Genomic DNA, 21,797 nt, shown 5'->3' with positions numbered 1-21,797 from the left:
TCCTCCCGATTGGGATTGACTCCTTTTGCAGGATGGCCAGTAGATGGCGTCATAGCACCATCATCAATCAATCAATCAATCCAACGCCTCCCTCCTTTGCAGCTCTGCACATGCTCACCTGATTCATGTTGTTTTGGTGCACCCACCTTCAAACAAGCACATGCTGGACGCGCAGCACGCAGAGAACACCAACAATTCATCTTTGACTCTTTCTACATTTCCAACGCATGCTACAAGCAAACGATGCGACGGTGCTTCCTAGTGCTGGTCGCTTGGATCAAATTGTCACCTCCTTTCACTCCCATCATGTTTGTTTTTACGATGGCTGTTGTCTTTGGGTGACTTTTAAACCCCAAGATGCGTTTTTGTGGATTACTGAAAGAGATTTACGACGATGTTTACCTTGTCCATGTTTTTCCTTTGTGGTGCATTTTAGTTGGATCGTGAAACCTCCAAACTGATGGAAACATTCGGAATTAATGTATATTTCTGTTAAAACCCGTTTTGGGGACGCTAAATGGACTTCACACCTTCTCTGTGCGCCGAGGGGCTCACATTTTGTGTTTTACGCACGGCTGCCGATCGACATTTCCGTGATCTGGAGTTTGGTTTTACGCACGATTGCTGCTCTTTTTAAAGGGCCTAAAAATAGTCCGTGTTCGCTGGGGATGACCTACTACAGAAATTGAAGCAGTCGCGTAATTGGAATTTGTCTGTCATTTGGGTCTCTCAGTTGAATTTGACACATTTTGTTCGAGCTGCGTGGCGTTTGGTTTAATTTTACGCACGACTGGTACTCCTTAAAAACTGAGATTGCGTTGATGAGTGTATGAAAGATTTTTTTGATTTTGAAGTTCTCGGCGTCCCGCGTGTAAAGATTATTGAGGAGCCCTTTCATAGCTTGTTGGATTCGGTTTTACGCACGGCAGGTTGCTCTCCAAAACGATCTCTGTGATGAAAGCGATGGGTGGTTCTCTGAGAGCACGTGACAAATGAGTCAGCATGCCCCAGGGACTCAACATCTCCTTGTGCCTCCTCCAAAACTGCAACTGGGACGAGAGCAGTAACAGCACCCATCCAAACCGCGACTCGGACCTTCCCCCTCTCAACTTCTACAGCTTTCCCCTTCTCACTCTTATCACCGTGGCGTGCTCGCTACTCTCCGTGGTGGGCGTGACCGGCAACGTCTTGACCATCCTGGTGGTGAGCAAGTATCGCGACATGCGCACCACCACCAACCTGTACCTGTGCAGCATGGCGGTGTCGGACCTGCTCATCTTCCTGTGCATGCCGCTCGACCTCTACCGCATGTGGCGCTACCGGCCGTGGCGCCTCGGCGACGCGCTCTGCAAGCTCTTCCAGTTCGTGTCCGAGTCGAGCACCTACTCGACCATCCTGAGCATCACGGCGCTCTCCGTGGAGCGATACGTGGCCATCTGCATCCCGCTGCGCGCCAAGGCTCTGATGACCAAGCGGCGAGTGCGCTCGCTCATCTTGCTCCTGTGGTGCGTGTCCTTGCTGAGCGCCGGGCCCGTGTTTGTCATGGTGGGCGTGGAGCGGGACCACCTCGGCTTCAGCGCCAATCACACCGACGCTCTTGGGATGGAAGAGGACGAGTACAGGGACACGCGAGAGTGCAAGATGACACACTATGCAGTGGAGTCGGGCCTGATGGGTGCCATGGTGTGGCTGAGCTCCGTGTTCTTCTTCATGCCCGTCTTCTGCCTCACGGTGCTCTACAGCCTCATTGGCCGCCGCTTGTGGCATAGACATCGGAACACCAACATCAGGTCACACCGGGACAGGAGCAACAGGCAGACAATCAAGATGTTGGGTGAGTTTTATCGATCATATCTTGTTACGAACCTTTTCTCCATTGTGATTGAATGTGACGTATCTTCTCCAGTGGTGGTGGTTCTGGCCTTCGTCCTGTGCTGGCTGCCCTTCCACGTGTGCCGCTACCTGCAGTCCCGCTCGCTGGACGCGCCGTCCCCTCTGCTGTCCGCCCTGTCGGAGTACTGCAGCTTGCTGTCGGTGGTTCTTTTCTACCTGAGCGCCGCCATCAACCCCATCCTCTACAACACCATGTCCTGGAAGTTCCGCGGGGCGGCGGCGCGCCTTTTCGGCCTCGCCCACCAAAAGCTACCTCGGACCCGCACCGCCAGTACGCTGAAGGCCGTGACCGAGGGGGGGATGGAATCCAACAGCTTCTAAAGCTTCGTGAAGGATGGGAGGAAGTACGGCCTGCTTAAAACTGGGTGAAATAACAAAACCGAAGCGGACCAGGGTTATTAATAAAAAGCAACACAGAAATGTACTCACAGGTTTTGCTAGGCACATACCAATAACAGGTATCGGGTACACATGGATGCTGCCGATACCAGCCGTCGATACTTCAGGCAAAAAGATAAATCAGACTGTGTAAATCCTCCTTGGCAGTAGAAACGAACAAATTTCTCTGTCGTGGGCTCAATAAAGTTCTATCTTATCTTACATTTACTCTGTATTGTTGAGTGAATACTTGTAAAAGTGTTATTGAACATCCTTAGTTTTTTTTTTACACCTGGCAGATTTTAAATTACTTCAATGTCAAATCTGCTGGGAGAAAAATATTAGTTTTATACATTTTTCTGTCACGCCGCAAAATATCACCAAGCTGTGAACTAATATTGTGTCCATGTTGTGCAATTAATTATCATGACGGCGTTATGTAATGTAATGTAATGAATAGAGATGTCGAATTTGTTATGAACCCCTAAAATAAGAATTTTGCGCGGGTAATGTTGTGGGTTGTTAAAATAAAAAGTCCAGCTTTTGTCTTGTTGTTGTAAATAAATGCTTAGCTGTGATTAAACGTGTATGAACATCATTTAGATTCCATGTTGTTGTTAAAAAAGCACCCACTCTAAATCCCAGTAGCATAAAAACTGCTACCGGAACATAGCAGACAACTAAATAAACTCGTGCTCTATGTCAGAAAAAAATTTAAACATTTATTGGGCATAAATATATTATATATACGCTACCGATACAGTTACGTCTTACATACATAGTGTAGTATTTGCAAAAAAAAATCTATACATTAAAATTGATATGGCAGTTTCTTTTTTTTTATATAATGCATATGAAATTGTCTAACATTTACAATACTAGAAGAAATGCATGAATTTGTCTTTTTTTCTTAAAAAATATCTCAAATTCGTAGACCATGACAACCTGGAATGTTCACTCTTAAAAACGCGAGGTAAAAAATACATGTTTTGATTTGTTTGCACTTTAGTGTTTCCGCACTCTGTGGCCAATTGTTTAGTCAAAACAAAAAATGTGTAGTCACTGTAAAAAATAAAAAAAAAATTGAAATAAAATGTAAAATCACAAGGCACAGGCGTGTGTATGTGTGAGTTGGGGAGGGTCTGTGTTGCTGCATGGACTATTCATGTTTCTTGAAGTGGAATAAAAAAATGTTATAGGGCCGATTGGACATATATAGGAAAAAAAATAGGGAAGTAACTTGGCTAAAAAGTTAAAGACATTGCGTGAAATTTAAGGATGAACCTAAATCACACTTAAATTAGCCTTCTGGGCCACTCAGTCAGGGGCGGAGCTATTTTAGTTGCTAAAGGGCTGCTGGCCACCTTAAAAAATTCTCAGGCTTTTTAATGAATTTAAAATCTACAAATAACAGTCTTTTTTTCTGCAGTCTTTGGAAGGTGAGGATTTAAAGTTCATCCTGAAATGTCATCCAAAAGCCCAATATCCCGAACATGTGTTAACATCTAAATAGCACAGGTGAACCCCACACGGGTTGACACGGCGACAAAAAAAAAAATAACACGCCAGCGACCAACGTCAACAGCCCGGCAGTAGTGTTTTAGATCAATATAAAAGTGGTGGTGATATAAAAGTGCTTCAAATGTACTTATCACCTCTATAGATATCTCTGTACTGTATATCTTAGCAAAAAAAAAAAAAAAAAAAGGAAAATACTGGATACAAAACACACTACTTGCTACGCTGAACAAGAACTGGTCGATAAAGTTGCCTGCCTGCGCTCGTGCGATTGTTTAAATTCGTCAGTCACTTCCGATACGAGATTATCCTCCTCTCCTCTAGGGGGCGACATGTTTGGACAATGGCACATTTTATTCTAACCCCCCCAAAAAACAATATTGAAAAAACAATCACAGATCAAGTATTTTTTTTTTTTTTGTCCTTTTCAGTAATAGTAATGCTGCTGTGTCGTTACAGATGATCACAGAACCCTTGGTCGGTACGTCGAGTGAAGCCTGCACTTTGGCCCAAAAAAAAAAAAAAAAACTATCAGAAGCTTCATAATAACAAAAAAAAAAAAAGCCTAAGGCAGGCACATTTGTCTTTGCTACATGTCTTTCTCGAGACATTAACAGATGACAGCTCAGCCGAGCGTCGCCCAAAACGAGAGATGAAAGTAATAACGACAAAAACAGTACATAAGTATTTGGTTACAAGTTTCATAACTGCGGAATCCCAACATCTGTAAGTGAAATACTCAAAAAGGGTTACTGAGAGATAAGGAATGCTGGCCTTAAAAAAAAAAAAAAAATCATTCTAACATAGAAAAAACATGCTACGAGGAAGAAGAAAAAAAATAATTAGTATATAACTACACTTGTCTCTTAATCTTTTTAAACAATAAATAAATGAAGATTGCACTGTAATTGGCATTGTAAAGTACTGTATGCAAATATATAGTATAAATAAAACTAGAAAAAAAAATCTACCATAATTTTCCCATTGACTTTGGCAAAAAAAAAAAAAAATGTTTGAGTGAGTAAACCACGCGACTTGCTGACAAGGCACAGCATCTGAAGAGGACCAAGATGCAAAAAGTGGAGAGGAAGACGAGAAGGGTGAGCGGCGGCGGCGGCGGCGGCAGCGCTAACTTAAGAGGTGGGATGGTCTTTTAACTCTCCTGTTATGTTGTGGCTCAAACTGACTAAAATAAAAAAAAAGGTAATGAGCTACAAATCAAACGGACCCATTTTTTAAAATGAACTACAATTTAGTAGGTTTTTTTTTTCTACTGACTATAAAAATGTTCCATTTGTACATATTAGCAATGAAAAGTTATAATTCATTGTATTTTGGACCTTTAGCCATAGCTTAGGTCAAATTGACCGATAAAGTTGAAATATTTTGTCAACACTAATTAAAATGGCTTGACATTACCAATTAAAATCGTTACTCGTGTTTATTGGAATGCTTTGGGGAAAAACATGGCCAGGTTCGAATTGAGCTATTTTTAAGTTGAACTACAAATTAGTTTTTGCATTGGGGAGGGTTTAGCAATGGAATTATATTGGGATGCATTTAAAAATAGTCTGGGTCAATTTGACCCAGGTGGGTCAAATTGACCTAGGAACATTAGTGGTGTTCCAGTGAAAACAACCTAACAACAGAGTTAAAGAACCTTTTTTTTTTTCAATTTTCCATTTTTTATCATTTCCCTGAGGTACGTTAGAGGCCTCATGTGTGGATTCCATTTCATTGTGTGTACCTTGGCTTTGTGTTTATTAGAGGGATGGCGTTCGGAATGCCCAGTGTATCAGAAGTGGGATTAAAAAAAAAAAAAAAGACTAGCAGAATATTGAGGGGCACACCACCCATAATCTCTGGAAATTTCATCCCGCTGTGCCATAATAACAGAGGCGGCACTTCACATCGACCCCAACTGTTTCCCTGCAAGTATTAAATGAGGGAATTTTCTTCACTGGGTTATGTGTGTAAGGCAAAAGCTGATGTTTTGGCTCTGGCGCGGCAATTTTGCAGGAGCTCTGTGTGAAAGTGTGAAAGCCCCAGGGAATTATCTTTGCTGGCTTTCGTGTGAAAGGCAAAGGCAGATAAATGTTAAGTGTTACTTGATGCCATCATTTTGCTGGGTCTCTGTGTGAAAGTCGGTTTCACACTGCCAGGAATTTCACAGTGGGGTAAAAAGCAGACTGGGGAGAGTTATGTGCAAAGCATGTAATTGTCAGATGTTGCTGTGCGAAAAGCGCATAAAAATCCATTTGATGTGTTCTGATCATCTCAATTCCCTGTAAAAGGCAAAAGCGGTGTTACGCTGGGCTAATTTTGCAGGATGTCTGCGTGAAAGGGGACTACAAGCTGCGATCCAGTTTAATGCCCCGATTGGCTTCCCGATTTGATCCAGAATCAGCACGTCCAACCTGCTGACACCTTGGCTTTCAACGCAATTGGGGATATATTTATGTGTGTGTGTACTTCTGTCTATATATATATATATATTTCTATTTTATATTAGATAACTGGTTTTCAATCCTACCAAAAAAAAAAAAAAAAAACATATCACAGGATAGCAGCATCTTACATCACACGTGGATTGCATCACTTTGGCGAGCGTTAAGAAGCGGAGCGGTTGCGCACATGACACCGGTTGAGTCATTGTCGACACGCGCATGTGTGTGTGTGTGTGTGTGTGTGTGTTTGTCATCCACTATGCGCGGCTAAAGCTTTGAATGCTTACATTAGAATATGGCTGAGTGGATAAAGACTGCAGCGAACAAAACAAAACAAAATTAAGGCAATGACCAGGAAATATACACGTCCTCTAATCGAATATAAAAAAAACGCAAGTCAGTTTGAGCGACTGCTCACAGCTATTTTAAGGCTTGTGGATGATTTTTTTTTTTTTGCCCTCAGCGTGGAGGTACAGCTCGGCTACAAAAAGCAAACACTGAAATAAAAGCCTTGAGGAGGAGAAAAACGAGTGTCTCAAGTGTTTCTCTTGACAATCTGTTACAAAACGTTTCTCTTGGGTTTTGCTTTCTCTTTCTATCCTGTTGTAACAAAAAAATAAAAAAGGATTCCCTCACTTCATCAAAAAGTACTGCAGAATGCAGGCGATGAGGATGGAGAGACCGGCCAAGACGCACAAGATGAGCGCGGCCAAACGCTCGTCGCTGGACATCAGGCTCGCCGCCGCGCCTCGGCCGGGGCCGGCCGAGGCGGCGCAGGCTCCGCCTCCCGCCGCTCCCCCGGCCCCTGAGGCCTCTTGGCGCCGCGGGGTGAAATGGGATGAGGGGCTGAGCGGCCCGCACAGTTCCTGGCACGAGTCCTGGCAGCGGCGGCAGGCGCCCACGCGAAAGCGGTAGTCAATGTTGGCCTGCAGGCTGGAGATCTGGAAGGTGCTCTCCTCGCCCTTAAACACCTGTCGCACAATGATGATGTCATCGTCACTTTTTGCAGTCTGACAACTGTTTTGGGATCAAGGCCAAAACTCAGCATTTGAAAAAAAAAATTCTTATTGATTTTAAAATCCCAATTAATAAAACACGATTAGTCGTCGATTTCAAAGCTCAGTGCTCACTCAACTACCTAACGTCATAAAACTGAGAAGAACCAGAAAATAATGGTATTGAATATTTAAAATAGCTGTATTTTCCATTAATGATGACTGCACTAAGCTTTTCTTCTCATTCACAAGCACAGCAGTTGAAACTGCCACTGAGCTTCAGCGGTCGATCATAAATCTGCGGCCAAAATCGGCGACAGTGAATTATTGCACTTTCGGACTGGCACTGCGCTTTCATTTTCTATGTTGTCCATCAATACACAATTCCTTTTTTTGCTGCTCCCTGAGGACATTTAAAAAAAAAAAAAATGCTTGCCAAGAATATGAATGAACCGATCATTCATTTGACCCGCGTGAGAGATTTTATATTTTGTAAGTACAATCAGCTCTTCCGGCCAGACCACGAAAAAAAAAATACACATTTTTCATCAGTGGATGTGTGTGTGTGTGTGTGTGTGTGTGTGTGTACCTGCTTGTATTCAGACTCACGGCCCACCAACACCTGCAGAACGTAGCTCACGGTGTCCCCTCTCATGGGTGGGATGGCCTCCCACGTGACTTCGCACACGTTCCCGTCCAGCTGGTGCACCCTCGGCGCTGTCACGTGAACAACGACAAAAAAAAAAAATCAATAGAGCTCTTGTGCGCACAGACGCAGGCGGGTGGAAGAGTGGCGATGGAATCGAATTCAAATTGACATTTCTAATCGCAAAGGCTGCAATTTGTGGAAAAAGAGCTTTCACAGCAGTTTATAGATTTTTTTGCATTGTGTTACATAATTCAGGTTTTTTTTTACCTTTAAGGGCAGGAGGGACAGACTTGGTGGTGCAGAAGGTGTAGCAGTTCGAGAAGGGGCCCTCGCCGGCGTCGTTGATGGCCTGTATTCTGAAGTTGTAGCTGCTGGACTCGGTCAGCCGCTGGACCTTGTAGGTGTGACTGGGGCCCCGGTAGATGGTCACAAACCTGACGGCACATGAAAATAACTCGGTTAAACTTTCTGGTTGCATCTGCAGCGCTCGTTCGGATCTCCATTGAGTCGGATTGCGGTCTGGGATGATTATTTTTAAAAACAAAAGGGGTGAGGGCATTGAGCCTTGAGGCATTCCTTTAACTGTCTACTCTAAATATTGTATATTTCATTGAGCACTATTACGGTATATTCTATATTTTGACACACATCCCTGATGAAAACTAACGGGCCTCGAATTTGCCGCCTCTCGCCATCATCTGGTAATGATCCATCATCATCAGTCCACCCAACGTAGCTTCATTAACACTTTAACTCGATCCGGGGGGAGGCATTTAACGAGGCCTTGACCCGACTCGTCTGACTAACCTCCCGAAGAGAGGCCAAACAATGTTTGCCTTTATCAGGTGTTTATCATCTATACTGCAGTTCAACCTGCAACAGCGTCAATCTGTTTTTGTTTATCTCAGAAAGCTTTTATAGTCAGGGTCACGCTGGCGGAGAGCACAAAAGGAAATGAGAAAAAATCGGAATGCTGGATCGTGAAGGCCAGTAATGACAAGTCAAGCGAGGGGAGCACAGAACATGTTGTGCTCCTTCAAATACACATCATGGTCACTCACTGACTGGATGGACATTTTATTAAGCACACTTTGATGAACTCATAAATACAACAACCTTGTAATGAGTAAATAATGTGATTTTTATTTTTTGGGGGGAAATATTTGATTCAACAATCTCTCAAAATAATCATTACAGTTTTTCACACACAGCTCTTGTATCGGATCTCACCGTGAAGTCGATTTTCTCAAAATGCGATTACAGGAATAAAAATGCATGAGGTGGCGCAGAGAGGCAAAGGGAAGAAGGATATTAAACGGGAAGGCCAAAACTCGAAAATTACATTTCAGCCATTTACGTCGGGCCATTCCATATGTTAGGAGATATTGTCACCGACGTGTTGTTTCAGGGTTGAAAGATTTTACCTTTGCCAAGGTCAGCTATAGAGTGATAAAAAACACGAAATAAATTATATTCGGCAGAAAGACAAGTCGTGCGGCAAGCAACAGAATAGAAAAAAAGGTCCAGCTGTGATTGAGAATGGCTCCAAAAGAGCAAGCGAGGTGGCCATTGACCTTTTAATAGAAACGAGCTCATCTGCACCCATGTTCATCTCCTCGTTGGGCCTCAACGTGACTCATCTGGGGTACATTTGGTTACAGCGCGCACGCCGAGCGTCTAATAAGAAACTCGTCGGCTTTCTGCGTAGTATTGACATTTAGCCGATTGATTAGCTGCAGGTGGAGGCGGCCAAGTGTTGGTCAGTACTTTGGTCATTATATTAGGTACACTTGCACAATTTTGAATTGTATTTTTTCATTCTGCATTCAAATTGTTTACATTTGTCTTCTATTTCTGCGAATGGAACCCACCTGTGGTTTTTGTCCTCCATCTGCAGCATGTAGTACACGTCTTCGGCCAGCAGGGATGAGCGAAGGTTGCTGGCGTTCTCGCCCCACTTCAGCTTGACGCTCTGCGGCCCGGAGGCGGTGCATTCCAGAGGGGGCGGGGCCGGCGGGAGTGGCCGCGTCCTCGCCAGCAGGGGCGGGCTGGACGGGCCGCAGCCGATGGAATTCACCGCCTGGATCTGGACGCTAATCGCCGCAAGACAAACGTGTTAATTGGCATCACTAGGCCTTGACCGATTAATCGATATTGGCTTTTTTTAAATTAGGCGTATATTAGCTTTTTTGTTTTGTTTTTAGACTTCAACAATAAACAAATCTACAAAATCAGGAAATTGTTCTACCCCCCCCCAAAAAAAACTGATTATCTTGGGGGGCGGACATCTTGTGTCAGGAGCACACGTGGCATTTGGAGTCAGACATGAGTGACCTTTGGTTGAAATTCACGCGGCCCAGCCACAACACGAGCCTCAAGAGGCAACATGTGCAACCAAACGGAACATTTTTATGATCATATTTAATTCTCTATACACATCCACAAGGTGCTGGAGTGTTTTGTTTGCTCATTTGTAGTGTGTTTAATAAGTGGTGTCTCCTTCTGCCCTATTTGTAACCATTAAAAAACTGTCCACCTGACAAAGACACTTAAGCATCCAGCAAACAAAACAGGGAGCAGCGCCTCTGCCACGTTGAAGGACACACACTCATCGCACAAACAGTGTTGTGCCATTGTGCATCATCGGGGGCCATTACGTAAGAGGGCAGTGTGACACGGGAACAAAACAAGCCGAGGATGAAAACACGGCAGGCACGCGTGTGCTCTGGTACAGGTAATAACAGACGTTGCAAAAAAAAAAACTTGCAAATGGTAACAACAGCACATTATGATTCAGCTGGTGGTACACACCCGCCCGCCACCTGCTCTCACCATCCAGTAGAAGGTCGAAAATGATTTTCTCAGAAAAATCCCCTGGGCTGTCCTCAACTACATTACGGCCACGATTTACTTCTCTGTTTGGCTTTTTCAAATATCCCATTTTCATTACCATTTCAATTTTGTTTGGCTCAAACACAATTAAGGATACATTCTGATGAATTTAGAAATTGGAAAAATTAAATGGCTGACTACAAGTGACGATTTACAAACGGTAGGATGTGGAAAAATCCATCAAGTGAAACAATTCCACTGTTCGCTCACAAAAAACAAATACTGGCAACAATGAATTGATTTATCGTTAACAAAGCAATCGTCAAATAAATTGACAACTATTTTGATTTGCCGATTAATCGAAACCATTCAAAAAATCGTCTCAACAGTAAATATTTTTTGTCTGTCAGTCATAGAATAAAACAGATGGCTATTGATGAAAAATATTTTTTATAGTTAGAAAAAAAATTAATAGTGTAGCTGTACCTGTACTCGCTGTCTGGCTGCAGACCGCTAACCAAATGATTGGTCGCCGGCTCCACCATGATGCTCCGCTCATCCAGAGAGATGATATACGAGGTGATTTCCGCCCCGTTGCAGTTTGGCTCCTCCCACTTGAGGAGGAGACAGGTGGCGCGCGACTGACCCGGCTCCGAGGAAGCCGGCAGGTCCAGGAGGCTGAGCGAGGACACCATGTCGGGAATGGTCGCCGGTGTCTGGAAACTGACCTGATCGCTGTGAGGCCCCGCCCCCGCCTGATTGACAGCCTAGGGGTAAAAAATTCAAGTCTAGAGGAACCGAAAAAAACAAATGCGCTCGTAAGCGTGACGCCGACTCACCTGTAACCTGCAGCAGTAGCTGGTGGCCGGCGTGAGATCGGACACTTCGCACTGCGTGGCCGAGCCGCAGGAGATGAGCTCCATGGGCTCGTCTTCCCGGCCCCACTCCAGAATGTACTCGGAGATGTCGCTGCCCGAACCCTCGGGACTCTGACAAAACATGAACAAACTTTGAGGTCCTGAACTGTTTCCGTGGCAACCCAAGCACTCTTTGGCAACTCTTCAGTTTATACCACCAAAAGAAATTTCCCATGAATGTGTCTCACCTCCCAGTTGAGCGACACGCAGGTGTTACTGGTAAGAACGATGACCGGCGCCCCACACTGGCCTGGAGGACCTGCTAGTGTTGTGACCACCGTAGGCTGGGAGTACTCGCCATACTAAAAAAAAGAAAAGTTATTTTAGTCATGATACATTTTTCTTCATTTTTTACTTATTTATTTTTTAATTAACCAATCATTATGATAATCATTCTGTCAAATATGAGCCGCAAAAATCAATCGGGTTAATTCTTGCGATCGATTTTTCTCACCCCAGCCTCATTGGCAGCCCTCAGCCGGAAACTGTAGGTGGCGCCGGGGAGCAGACTTCCCACGGTGCACTGCAGCTCCGGCCCGTGGAACACTTCAGCCGGCTGAGCATCTCCTTCGCTCATCTCCAGGCTGAAGGTGAACGCCTCGCTGGCACCATCGGCGGCGGGGGAGTCTGCGCCATGACAAAAAAAAATTCTAAAAATATATCTACTATATTCTGATGTGAAATTTAAAGTTATAATAGATACGAGGCAATTTCATACACCTGCCGAGCAAAAGCATAAGTGCACCAAAGGTCACCTTCACCCGCAGACGCTTAATTGTAGCAATCTGCTCCAACTAGAGTTGTATTAAAATAGACTAAAAGGAGATCTTCCAGAGCGTTCCGGGAAATTTGCGCCAGCCAAACATCCAGCGGGGGGCCACCGAGCCGAGCCAGCCGGATGGCGCTTAATTTTTTCAAATGAAGCCTTGGTTAAGTGCCAAGCGCGCTTTGACCGAGGGATCCATTAGGGCGGCCCAAGGAAACGTAACAAGCAGCCAGAGGGTAATTAAGCTGCCTCGCCGCAATCAATCAAATAATCAAGCATCTAAATGCTCTGTCTATGCGTGTGTGTATGTGTGTGTGTGTGCTTACCCCATTCTAACTGCACCTCCTTGTGTTTGGCTTTACCCACAATCCTCGGCGGTTGGCACGGCCCTGGCGGAACGCTTAACGTGCGCACCGGCACGCCAACAGTGCACTAGAGGTGAAACAAATATATTTAGGATTTTTAAAAAAAAAAGTTATTTTAAATAATACCTGAACCAATATTACCGGACTGTGCCCCCCGGTGGTGATGCTGCAGACGCGCAGGCGGTACATGCTCCCCGGCGCCAGGCGGTCGCACACGCATTCTGTGGCCGGCCCGCTGTATGCCACCTCCCATTGGTTGGCTGCACACAGACACACAAATTGGCACGCTAAAGCATCTTTGTCACATGGAAAGTAAGATTCAAAAGTACAAAAATAAGCTCTTTTGTCGGATATATTATTTTTTAATGGAACCCCATGGAATAGAGAAAGAGTGATAGAGCTGAAAGGATTGGCCTCTTTTCAAATTGAAAGAATATTAATTTGAACAATGCTTTTGGAGCCTGAATAGGAAACTTGAACAAAAAGCATAAAATGCCATTAATTCATAAATTAGATCATTTCAAAGACATTCCAATTTTCAATTCAAGACGTGCAAGATAATGAGGTTTTTTTTTTTGGTCTAACCTACCGGGCATGTCACCATTTTGCTTCCTCATCTTTTTCCTCTCCACATGCTTTCTTCCCTCGCAGTGCTTTTTGAGCGACAGCCACCCTTTTGCCCCGTAGTTGATGACTTTCCCCTCGCAAAGCCCGCAAAGCGCTTTCCCCGGCTCTTTGTGTTTGAAAATGAACTCGGAGAGCGGGCCGCCGTCCACCTGTTTTTCCAACCAGGCCCAATTCCACACATTCTTGATGCCCGCGTCGTAACCGGGCAGTGTTGCGCAATCGTTTTTATGCAGGACGTCTTTTTCCCACGACATTTCGACTGGAGATTTCAAACTTGCTTAGCGGGGAGGATCTCTCGACAAGCCTAGTCAGCGCTAAAGCCGTCCCGTCCCGCAAGGGGTGAAGAATTTTGCTTTATGACAAAAGCGATTCCGTCGCTCTTTATTGATGATGTTTCATCGGTGGGGACGTCGCTTTATGACAATTGCTTTATGATGATATTGTTGCAGAATTAAAAACAGAATTACAGAACACGTGTACCTTCCGAGCATCCCTCGCTAATCTCCAACAAATACGTGAGCGCTTCAGAGCCGCCGTTGTCCTGCGGGGGATCTGACACAACCAAAACAAGAAGACAAAGCATTTAAGGACATTTTAATTCGGTCTCGCTTTCCACAACAAGATACTTCTCCTTTTAATTGACACGTGTGTAATTAACATTTGCTGGGATTAAGATGGAGTCAGCTCGATGCACGCTGGACATTGAGTACATCCGCACGTTTCAACAAGCGCTGCCAGTAAAATAAAACAAAATATATTTGTGTATTGATCCACAGAATTCTTATAATATAATAAAAATGTATTAAAAAAGTAAAATAAATGTATGTATTGATACACAGAATTAATATATAATAAAAAAAAAAAAAAAGTGGTGTAGGGTGGGGGAATTTGGTGGCCTCACTCACCCCATGTGACGGTGAGGGCGTAAGGCGTGGACGCCACGACGCACGGCGTGGACGGCGGGCCCGGCTTGTCGGGATTGGTGGTGCACACCAGCACCTCGCTGGGACTGCTCTTGCCTTCCACGTTTGACGCAATCAGCTACGACGAGAAGAGGACAGAGAGGAAAAGAAAAAACAGGAAGCGTGCATGTCAGGTGATGGATGATCATAATGTGAATAAAATGGCGGCCATGTAGAAAAGATACTCGAGTAATTCTGTTCAATGAAAAATACTGTTAAAAAAATAATTACTCATAATATAATTCTAAAGAAAAATAAAAAGCTAAATAAATCTCTAATAAATGTATAGTTTGGATTTTAAAAAGCAACACCAATAATGATTAATTTGAAGAAAATGTTGCTCACCCTGAATTTATACTGCGTGCTCCTCTTCAGGCCTTGTACAGTACAGGTCAAGTTTTCTCCAGTGTACTTCGGGTGAAAGTCAGCTCCCTGGGAGAGGTTCATTTGCGAATGTTAGCACCCCCCTTACACGCTTCAGCGCGTCGCCTCAATGGACGACGTCGACGGGGCACTCACGCTGTTGTCCTCCTGGATCTCCAGGGTATATTTGAGCTGCTCCTCGCCGGGGCTGCCCTCGGGTCGCCCCCACTCCAGGGTGACCCAGGACACGCCGGCCCGAACCAGACGCGGCGCCAGAGGCAGCGCGGGAAGCGTGCCCATGGTGTAGAACACCGCCTCAGGGCTGAAGCCGCTGCACGACCAAAAGTAACCCAATCATTAAAAATAAATGCTAGTGTCTTTTCACCACTCTCGAGTTGAAGAAATGTTCTGTCTTTTTAAAACTTTAAAAAATATATATATATATATTAAAAAAATTAAAATAAACTGAAATTTAAATAAAAAAATTCAAATTTGATAATGATTAATTGATCAATAAAATAAATGTTTACAGCCCTACAAATAATTCAGGAACAACTTTTTGGAATTATTATTCTTTGTCTTACCTTGTGCCGATGTCGTTGTGTGCCGCCACCCTGAAGGTGTAAGCGCAGGCAGGGAACAGACGCGTCAGTTTACAATGCCGCTGGCTCCCGAAGTAACATTCTCGGAAAACGCTGTTCTTCTTTCCCTACAAACAAAAACGAGCACACCATTCGTAAACCAGAATCATCTAGGAAAGAAATCCATCAATGTTATCACTCACCTCATCCCACTCGAGCAGGTAGTTTGTGATTTTGGGTCCGTTTTCATTGGGCAGCTGATGATGACCAAACAATTAAACCAATACTGACAAGAATCGAATTAAAAAGTAAAAAGGAGCTTCTTCTTACCTTCCACTGTAAAGAGAGGCTGCTTTTGGTACGGTGGGAAAGTTTGGGGGCGAGCGGGACGTCGGGAACGCTGACGCTGCAGTGCGTGGTGAACGCGCACGCCTCGGAGCACGAGCCGCGCACCGAGTTGTACGTGGCGCACACCCTGCCGGGCAAATGCGGGTCGAGGTCAAAGAGGTGGACTCCGGAGACAGAGTGAGGAGAGGAGAGCACTTACCGTACGTGGTACTCGGTTGCCGGCCTTAGATCTTTGAGATGATACTCCAGTTCTTCGCCACTTTTACACGCAACAAAAAAATCAATTCAAGCCAAATAATTTGGTTTCTGATGGAAATTACCTGTAAATGAGGCGGAATTTCCCGTCGCGGCCTTTATCCGAGAGGGACACCTCGTAGGAGCACGACACGGGCATGCCGTTGCTGTGTCGGCTCGCCAGGCCCGTAGGGGGCGCCCAAGATAGGCGCACGGCTCGGGCCTGCAGGTTGGACACCTATCAACAAATACACAAATGCGTTAACGGGACAAATATTACGGCTAGGTTTGAAATCCGTCACTCATTCCCTAATTACTCTTCTAGTTGATGTTTACTCGCAAACAAAACAGAACAAACAAATTTGCATTGAGCCTTAACCCACACACCAAATAAAAGTCCAAGTTTTTTGTTTTGTTGCTCCCAGTTTTTTCTGTCTTCTATTTAATCAGATATTTTAGATTGTTGACGCGTGTTGATGGCTAGATGATCGGATACCGCCCTCGTGTGGCGTTTTTGAGTACTGCTGCAGTCTCCTCTGCAAGCAGGGAGGAAAAAGCCAATTCTGCAATGTCTTTTTTTCCATCTTATAAACATCTGATTTTCATGTTAGCCACAGAGACAGGATGGAAACATGGAAAAAATATCATGTGCCGGCAATGAAAGCATCAGACAAGGAGCTGATTGATGAACGAGTGTGTGCGCGTGTGTGTACATAGGAAAGAGGAAAAGTTGCGCACACCAACCTGTGGTTTGTCGATTGTAGAGAGCACGTCTTGAATGCGTTTCGTCTCTGAGTCATGATCTGTAGGGAGACAAAAAAATACATTTGATTAAGTCAGACAACATATTTGTGCTAATTTATATTTTTAAACCCCATAAAAATAATCTGTGCCATAATATAAAAATCATGCAACGTAATATATTATAATATATGTGTGTTAATAATATACATGCTGATGAGAGACTGAGGGACCTCCGACACCCCCCCCCCCTCATCACTCCCCACGTGGGGTCTTCCAAAATGAAGCTTTTTTTCCGCCTGCTTTCTCCATTTACGACTGTAAATCACAATGCGTGTGCGCGTGTGTTTGTTTGCGGAGGAGCCTGGAGCGACACGTATGAGTCATGGCAACCGTGATGTCATGGAAGCACAACCTCAACTTGACCTCCCCTTTACGTGAGCATGTGTGTGTGTTCTAAAAAGTTACAGCAGAGCTACTGTATGCATTTTACTCGTCGAACTTCGCACACGCACATAGTTGCCGACTGTTTCATCATTACGGTTCTCGGTTTGTTGCAGATTCAGGGGGAGAGGTTCAAGAACAAGCCTTTCCTATCAGCTAGAACTTGAGTGCCCTCTTGTGGCGTCTCAGGGTATCACAGAAAATATGCAAATAGGTGACAATAGGTTGCACAAATAAATAAAACATGATTAGGGAAGTTTACGAATAGACCATTTTGAGTCGGGTACAACAATAAATCAATTTAAAAAATAATCAATAGGGCTTTGATCAGTAAAAGTGGATTAAAGAAAAACACAAAACACGTCGAGTGCTGCGACCTGCGGTGGATGAGGCCAGCTGCTAAACTCTTTCATAAGCAGAAGAACCACAAGGAGCCCGACAGACACACACACACACACAAATATGTTTATGTGCTGCCCACACTTCCTCTCGTGCGTCTGACCTCACATCCTGTCTGAGTGTAAGACGATAAGCGAGGACAGACGTTGGCAGTAGGAAAATGGGAAAAAGATGAAGCTTTTGGGAACTAGGGAAGAAGGATAGAAAAAAAATAGCTCGGGGGAAGTGCAGGCTAGACGAGACGGAACCAGAATGAAATATCGGCCGGTGCTTAAATGTAGATTGTTTTTTTTCTGATATTTTTAGAATATTAATGAGTCATGGGCTAATATCTCACTCAGCAGATGACTTCAAAGTGACATGATGTGACATGGGATCAACTTCCCGCATCCTGAATTCTGTAAATAAACTCGGCCGGAAAGGGGGAGGAAAAAATAAAAATCATCAACTTCATTTGGAATTTGGATGCACAATCACGCAGGGACGACTGACATCACCTTTTCACATTTCAGTGTGCGGATTGGATTAAAAAAAATAGAAATAAAAAAAGAAGAGGAGGTTGCATTCCTGCAGAATGACGGCCCGCGGCTCCGGCTCGCATTCTGTCTGCGCCGGGACAGAAAAAGACCTTTAAGGCCTGGAGGTGGGGGGGGGGGGGGGGGGGGGGAGGGGGTGAAAAATGTGAAAAATGCAGCTGAGGGTGCACACGCACACACACGCACACACACGTCTGCAACGGTGGTCGTCATGGTGCTTCTCGTGGAGACAACCTACACAAGATTTTAATTTGCTGACTAAAAAAAGCAATGGGAAGTTGAGTCACCCATCATTCAAATATTCTTCGTATGTCGCGATACTGCGGGACTTGGGTTTTTCCCGGAACCCTGACCCCATCCGACCCTGCTCAGCCCACGCTGAATGATGCAAGCGCAGATGATAAATTCGACATGTTTAGCGCCAACCGAACGTTGATTTAGGAAAGCCCCCCCGCCCCGATAGCTTTGTGCTAACACATAATGGAAAATTCCATTGACGGGCTAACATTTAGCATCAACAGTCACAGAGTTGGAACTCTATGTATTGAACACAAATGATGAAGCAACACCTGCAGACATGCATATATTCTTTATCCTCTGCAAACTCCTCATTTGTGTTTAATGCCATTTCTATAAAGTGTTTACCAAAAACTATTTTCTATTTTGACCACAAATTATCATTACACTAACAATAAATTTAAATATAATAGTCAATGGCACGTCCTATGATTAATGTTGCCAGTTATTTATGACATCCACCAACTTGCTTGAAAGAAATAAACAGGATGATTAAAAATAATCTACAGTCCCCAAAAAAAAAATCCCCGGGATTTCCTCGCACGCAAACACAGCTGAGCTCAGCTGGCGCACCAACATTTGAAAGCCGAAGGGTCACTTGCGCCGTGATTGACGGGAGCAGGCGTCCTCGTATGACCTCACATATGATGTCATCATTTTCCCTTCATATTTCTCATCTTGTCCGTGTCTTTTCCTCTTACATCCCTCGTCCTCCTCCGCATCGGCCTTATTTGGAAATCGTGGGAAGCACGGCGAACTCGGCCCAGGATGAGATAATCGCCATGGCGATGCACAGCCAAACAAGGAAGGAGTTGGACCTCCGGGGGGGTCATCAAGGGGAGGGGGGGGGTTAATATGTAAGCATGACTTGGGATTTGGTCAAAAGGTGAGTACAGCTAATGAAGATGACATCACCGGAGTAAAGATTAGCTTTTTCCTATTTCTGCATAGCGAAGGACTTTGCTCGCCGATGGAGCCGGACGGCCATGTTTCTGCCGAAAGACCGGTTTCTAAGAATCTGCAGCGGAAATGAAGACGGGGAAGAAGACAATGAGGAGGGAGGAAGAGTAGCGGGGCCACATCTGGGTGGTTTTTTGTTTTTGATGGGGGCGGAGCTAAGATGCCACATTGGCACCAACGTGGGGGTATCATGGGCACGACATGCATCCTGGGGATTTGCGTTTTTCCAAGAGTCAAAGATTAACTTTTTTTATGGACGCGAACCCATGCACCCGATCCCCATGGTTTCCCTGAGACCCAGCCGGGCCGAGCCGGGACAGCTGACGACACGCTAAGACATCACGTTGTCACTGTGCGTGCGTTCTGTCCAGAAGGTTCTCGACTCACAAGTCAATCTCTCTCGGCCGGTTGTGTGTCTGTGTGTGTGTTTGTGCTTCATCCAACCTCATCTGGATCCACAAACTGTCTGTTTGAATGAAAGATATTTAAAGGGCCAGTACACTCAGGAGAAGAGTCGAACTGACTCAATTTGATCAAACATGAGCCAGCACAACTGCATTTTTGTGTAGTTGTCTAACCCATAACTCTTTTTGTGTATTTGCATGTACGTGTGTGATAACACAACGCTGCCGTATCTCCGCGACACAAAGTTTCCTTCATCCAGCGAGATGCCACCACAGGTATGCCGGCCGGCCGGGCCCACCCCGCCCACCTGCACCAACAAGGCGTGTATTGTGGCCGGGGGTAAAGCGATAGCGCTCCGGGACGGCCTCAGCTATGCGACAAGTTTTTTTTCCCACCCTGGGTTGCATTCGACCATTCTTGAGAGACGTTTCGTGTATTCAAAAGGCCGTGGGTCACCGAGGTCGGTGGGCAAAGCAAAAATGTTATGATGTCATCTTACCTTGCGTGTGTGCCTCGGCCTCACCGTTGCGCGGACTGCTGCGAAGTCGCCTATCTGGTTTCTTGCCGCCCGGACTGCCCACTCCTGACCCCAGTGACGGCGCGTGGGACTTGCCGCTATTAGAAACATTTTAAATTAATAAAAAGTCGAATAAAAAACTGAGACCGGCACGCTCACCTGTAACCGTTATGGGCCGGCCCCAGGCTGCCTTTATGGAGCGTGGAGGGCGGCGAGTTGAGACGGTTCTGTCGCTCCAGTTGTCTCTGTTCCTTGATCTTTTTGGGTTGCGGCTTTCCGTACGTCTCCTCCCGGATAAAGTTGGACATGCCGTACACCGGGATGATTTCTGGGGAGTAAGGGCGGAAGTTAGCCACGCTCGCCAGTTCGCTAACTAGCACCCCACCAGAACCGCTTTGGGAAGACGGCGCGCCTGCTTGGGATTTGGGTACCTGGGTCGCCATACATGGGGGGGAGGTGGTGCTGGTAGTACTGGTGGTGAGTCAGCTCGCCGGGGCTGACGGGCGGGTAGAAGGAGTGGGAGTTGGGGATGAAGTGCGGGTGGGCCAGGTAGGGGGCCAGGTGGTGTGTGGGCGACAAAGCGGGGGAGTAAGAGGGGGGGTAGCACTCCGGAGACTGGGGGGTCACCACCACCCGGCGGACCCCGGTGGTATCTTCCAGGACCTGCGGCACAATCAAACGGTGTTTTTAATTGCGCCTCGTGTGCAAGGCCCTGCTGTGTGTGTGTGTGTGCAAACTTTGAGATAGTAGTTGCAAACACATTGCAGCTATTGAGGCACTTCCAACAAGCCCGGCCGGCATTCCAGGCCGGGAGCAAAAAAACACACCTCCTGCGGCGAGACGGGGGAGGGGGGCATCTCCACTAGACAATAACAATATCATCACACATGCATACACACTCAAAAGCCCAAAACAAACACACAATGAAAAGGGGAGCCAAAACATGACAGCGCATGAAAGGCCCAACCAATATGGATTTTTTTTTTTTTTTAGGCAAAATGGGACAGAGTAAAATGATTTATTAATAAAATAATAATAATAAAATAATTAGTAATTAAAAAATAACCTCATTTTTATTTACAGGCTGGATATTTGACTGTTTTACAATATGATTAAGTATTTGATGAACTAGCAACTGGAGAAAAATATTTTTGGCCAATTTTTAATATGTTAATGTATGTAAAAAAAAAAAAAAAAAGGCAACTGCAATTGGCTTGTTTCAAATATTGACCGCTGGCTGATTAGCCAATTATTCAGCAATTCCCGGTAAAGTGGGCGAAGAAAAACAAGATAAACCCCATTCTGAACAAAAACACACACACACACCCACACACACACACCCACATAGCCGCGACCTCCTCCTCCAACTCCTTGTTTACAGAGGCCAAAGTCCCAGCATGACTACATGTGGAGCAGACCTCATGCAATATTTACCAGTAATACACACAAACAGCTGAAAAGTACACAAAGCAAACACAAACCATGACAACCATTATGTGCAAAAAAAAATAAAAAATCTGTCAATAACACCCTGCGTACGTGCTTATGACCCCTATCAGGCCTGTTTATATAAGAGTGACAGTGTTTCCCGCTCGCACTTGACACACACACACACACACACAA

General features: G+C 45.1%; 2 protein-coding genes across 2 annotated transcripts in view; one reads left to right on the top strand and one right to left on the bottom strand.

Moving 5' to 3' along the window:
* Positions 1 to 848: 848 nt before the first annotated feature.
* ghsra (growth hormone secretagogue receptor a) lies at positions 849 to 3,984 on the top strand. Its single transcript, XM_049740876.2, has 2 exons — positions 849 to 1,834; positions 1,907 to 3,984. The coding sequence occupies exons 1-2, from the start codon at positions 1,003 to 1,005 to the stop codon at positions 2,212 to 2,214; spliced, it is 1,140 nt and encodes a 379-aa protein (XP_049596833.1). The 5' UTR covers positions 849 to 1,002; the 3' UTR covers positions 2,215 to 3,984.
* Positions 2,974 to 21,797, bottom strand: part of fndc3ba (fibronectin type III domain containing 3Ba) — a 40,463-nt gene continuing 21,639 nt past the window's right edge. Inside the window, exons 5-27 of the mRNA XM_049740676.2 lie at positions 20,606 to 20,837; positions 20,334 to 20,502; positions 20,157 to 20,272; positions 16,620 to 16,678; positions 15,962 to 16,113; positions 15,841 to 15,900; positions 15,624 to 15,768; positions 15,497 to 15,550; positions 15,297 to 15,421; positions 14,869 to 15,043; positions 14,695 to 14,781; positions 14,293 to 14,428; positions 13,868 to 13,939; positions 12,902 to 13,020; positions 12,722 to 12,827; positions 12,084 to 12,256; positions 11,818 to 11,931; positions 11,552 to 11,701; positions 11,199 to 11,479; positions 9,752 to 9,973; positions 8,148 to 8,314; positions 7,821 to 7,948; positions 2,974 to 7,207 (exon numbers count right to left, since the gene is read on the bottom strand). Coding sequence (XP_049596633.1) covers positions 6,869 to 7,207; positions 7,821 to 7,948; positions 8,148 to 8,314; positions 9,752 to 9,973; positions 11,199 to 11,479; positions 11,552 to 11,701; positions 11,818 to 11,931; positions 12,084 to 12,256; positions 12,722 to 12,827; positions 12,902 to 13,020; positions 13,868 to 13,939; positions 14,293 to 14,428; positions 14,695 to 14,781; positions 14,869 to 15,043; positions 15,297 to 15,421; positions 15,497 to 15,550; positions 15,624 to 15,768; positions 15,841 to 15,900; positions 15,962 to 16,113; positions 16,620 to 16,678; positions 20,157 to 20,272; positions 20,334 to 20,502; positions 20,606 to 20,837 — 3,381 coding nt within the window. The 3' untranslated portion in view covers positions 2,974 to 6,868. The remainder of the gene's footprint in view (positions 7,208 to 7,820; positions 7,949 to 8,147; positions 8,315 to 9,751; positions 9,974 to 11,198; positions 11,480 to 11,551; positions 11,702 to 11,817; positions 11,932 to 12,083; positions 12,257 to 12,721; positions 12,828 to 12,901; positions 13,021 to 13,867; positions 13,940 to 14,292; positions 14,429 to 14,694; positions 14,782 to 14,868; positions 15,044 to 15,296; positions 15,422 to 15,496; positions 15,551 to 15,623; positions 15,769 to 15,840; positions 15,901 to 15,961; positions 16,114 to 16,619; positions 16,679 to 20,156; positions 20,273 to 20,333; positions 20,503 to 20,605; positions 20,838 to 21,797) is intronic.

Source organism: Syngnathus scovelli, chromosome 14, assembly GCF_024217435.2.
Source record: "Syngnathus scovelli strain Florida chromosome 14, RoL_Ssco_1.2, whole genome shotgun sequence".
Classification (NCBI taxonomy): Eukaryota; Metazoa; Chordata; class Actinopteri; order Syngnathiformes; family Syngnathidae; genus Syngnathus; species Syngnathus scovelli.
The sequence above is the reverse complement of the archived record's forward strand: the minus strand, read 5'-3'. Positions and strand labels throughout refer to the sequence as shown.